The sequence below is a fragment of the Coturnix japonica genome, unplaced genomic scaffold (genome assembly GCF_001577835.2).
Source record: "Coturnix japonica isolate 7356 unplaced genomic scaffold, Coturnix japonica 2.1 chrUnrandom510, whole genome shotgun sequence".
In the NCBI taxonomy this organism is placed as follows: Eukaryota; Metazoa; Chordata; class Aves; order Galliformes; family Phasianidae; genus Coturnix; species Coturnix japonica.
Window position 1 is genome coordinate 33025 of NW_015439898.1, and position 3338 is coordinate 36362.

General features: G+C 59.4%; 1 protein-coding gene across 1 annotated transcript in view; it reads left to right on the plus strand.

Annotated features, from left to right (window-relative positions):
• Window positions 1-893, plus strand: part of LOC107307207 (mucin-2-like) — a gene marked incomplete at its 5' end in the record, with an annotated part of 16312 nt that extends 15419 nt beyond the window's left edge. Inside the window, one exon of the mRNA XM_032441712.1 lies at window positions 680-893. Within this exon, the coding sequence (XP_032297603.1) occupies window positions 680-893 (214 nt within the window). The remainder of the gene's footprint in view (window positions 1-679) is intronic.
• Window positions 894-3338: the final 2445 nt, after the last annotated feature.

The window sequence follows — 3338 nt, forward strand, 5'->3', positions numbered from 1 at the left end:
ACCATCAGCCCCACAACTGAACCCACAACCCTCAGCCCCACAACTGAATCTTCAACCTTCAGCCCCACAACTGGACCCACAACTCTCAGCCCCACAACTGCAGCTACGACCCTCCGCCCCACAACTGGATCTTCAACCATCAGCCCCACAACTGGATCTACGACCTTCAGCTCTACATCCAGCCCCACATCTGAAACCTCCTTCAGCCCCACAACTGGACCTACAACCCTCAGCCCCACAAGTGGATTTGTGACCCTCAGCCCCACAACTGGAGCTCCAATGCTCAGCCCCACAACTGGGGCTTCAACCCTCAGCCCCACAAGTGCAGCACCCAGCCCCACATCTCTAACCAGCCTTACACCTGAAACCAGCCCCACATCTGACACCTCCTTCAGCCCCACAACTGGACCCACGACCCTCAGCCCCACAACTGAATCTTCAACCTTCAGCCCCACAACTGGACCCACCACCCCCAGCCCCACAAGTGGATTTGTGACCCTCAGCCCCACAACTGGTCTCACAACCCTCAGCCCCACAAGTGGAGTTTCAACCCCCAGCCCCACAACTGAATCTATGATTCTCAGCCCCACAAGTGGACCCACAACCCTCAGCCCCACAACTGAACCCACAACCTTCAGCCCCACAACTGGACCCACAACCTTCAGCCCCACAACTGCAGCTTCAACCCTCAGCCCCACAACTCCATTGACGACGCCCAGCCCCACAACTGGACCCACAAGCCTCAGCCCCACAACTGGACCTACAACGCTCAGCCCCACAACTGGATCTATGATCGTCAGCCCCACAAGTGGAGCTACGACTCTCAGCCCCACAACTGGACCCACAAGTCTCAGCCCCACGACTGCTGCTTCAACCTTCAGCCCCACAACTGAATCAACGACCCTCAACCCCACAACCAGAGCTACCACCCTGAGCCCCACAACTGGACCCACAACCCTCAGCCCCACAACTGGATTCACGACCCTCAGCCCCACAAGTGGAGCTTCAACCCTCAGCCCCACAAGTGCAGCATCCAGCCCCACATCTCTAACCAGCCTTACATCTGAAACCAGCCCCACAACTGACACCTCCTTCAGCCCCACAACTGGGACCACGACCCTCAGCCCCACAACTGAATCTCAACCCTCAGCCCCACAAGTGGATTTTACAACGCTCAGCCCCAACAACTGGACTCACAACCCTGCAGGTCCCCACAAGTGGAGTTTCAACCCCCAGCCCACAACTGAATCTAATGGATTCTCAGCCCCCCAAAACTGCCCACGACGCCTCAGCCGGCCCCCACAACTGGACCCACAAGTTTTTCAGCCCCCACACTGAATCTTCAACCCTCAGCCCCACAAGTGGATCTACGATGCTCAGCCCCACAACTACAGCTTCGACCATCAGCCCCACAACTGAACCCACAACCCTCAGCCCCACAACTGAATCTTCAACCTTCAGCCGCCACAAATGGTTCTACAAATGCTCAGTCCCTCAAACTGGAACCCATGACTCTCAGCCCACAACTACAGTTAGGACCCTCAGCCCCACAACTGGACCCACGACCTTCAGCCCCACAACTGAATCTTCAACCCTCCCCACAACTGGACCCACAAGTTTCAGCCCCACATCCGGAACCACGACCCTCAGCCCCACAACCGGAGCTACGACCCTCAGCCCTTCATCCAGCCCCACATCTGCAACCAGCCCCACATCTGCATCCAGCCCTACAACTGCATCCAGCCCCACATCTAAATCCAGCCCCACATCTGCACCCTCCTTCAGCCCCACAAGCGCAGCTACGACCCTCAGCCCCACAAGTTGGACTCAGCCCCACAACTGAATCTATGACCCTCAGCCCACAAGTGGACCCAGCCCCACAAGTGGAGCCATGACCCTCAGCCCTGCATCCAGCCCCACATCTGCAACTTCCTTCAGCCCCACAACCGCAGCTACGACTCTCAGCCCCACAACTCCAACCACCCCCAGCCCCACAACCCCAACCACTGCCAGCCCTACAACCACCCATAGCCCCACAACCACCCCCAGCCCCACAACTACAACCAGCCCCACAACTACAACCAGCCCACAACCCCAACCAGCTGGGCCAGCCCTACAACCACCTATGCCCCACAAACCACCCCCAGCCCACAACTACACCAGCCCCACAACTTACAACCAGCCCCACCAAACCCCAAACCACCCCCAGCCCACACCCCAACCACTGCCAGCCCTACAGACACACCCCAGCCCCAGCAACCCCAACCTGCCAGCCCCTACAACCACCCCCCAGCCCCACAACCACCGCCCAGCCCCATAACACCCCCAGCCCCACAACCCCATCCACTCCAGCCCCCGTAAAAAACAACGCCCAACACTGCCAGCCCCGTACAACCACCCCCAGCCCCCACAACTATACACCAGCCCGCACAACCGCACACTACTGCCCACCCCACAACCATTCTAGCCCCAACAACCCCAACCACTGCCAGCCCCACAATTGCTCCAGCCCACAACCCCCAACCACTGCCAGCCCTACAGCCACTTTCGTAGCCCACAACCCAACTACCCCACCCCACAACCACCCCAGCCCCACAACCCAACCAGCCCCACACCCCCACCCACAACCACTCCCGCGCCCACAAACCCCAACCACTGCCCACCCCACAACCATTCCCAGCCCCATAACCTCCAATACCACCCCCGGCCAAGCATACTTACCACCCAGACCACCCCACAACTACAACCGCCCCACAACCCCCACCCCATCAACGCACCCCCAGCCCCACAACCCCAACACTGCCACCACAATTGCCTCCAGCCTCCAACCAACCACCAGCCCCACAACTACAACACAACCAGCCCACCAAACACTCCAGCCCCCACACACCACCACCTCCAGCCTACAACTACAACCAGCCACCCCACAACTACAACAACCAGCCCAAAACCACCACTTCCAGCCCACAACCACCACTCTTCCAGCCCCACAACTTACAACAACCAGTCCCCACAACTTAACAACAACCCAGGCCCCCCCCACAACCACCACTTCCAGCCCCACAACCACCACCTCCCGCCCCACAACTACAACAACCAGCCCTACAACCACCTCCAGCCCCACAACCACCACCAGCCCCACAACCACGCGCCAGGTACGTTCCTTCCCCCCACCCTCATCTCCCCCCCCTCCCCAGCCCCATATTCTCCTGCCCACTATTCTCCCCCTATATTTCCCCCTATAGGGCACTGTGAGAACGGGGGCAGCTGGATCAATGGGGTCTGTGTGTGCCCCAATGGATTTACAGGGGAAACGTGCAGCTACGCAGAGGATCGGA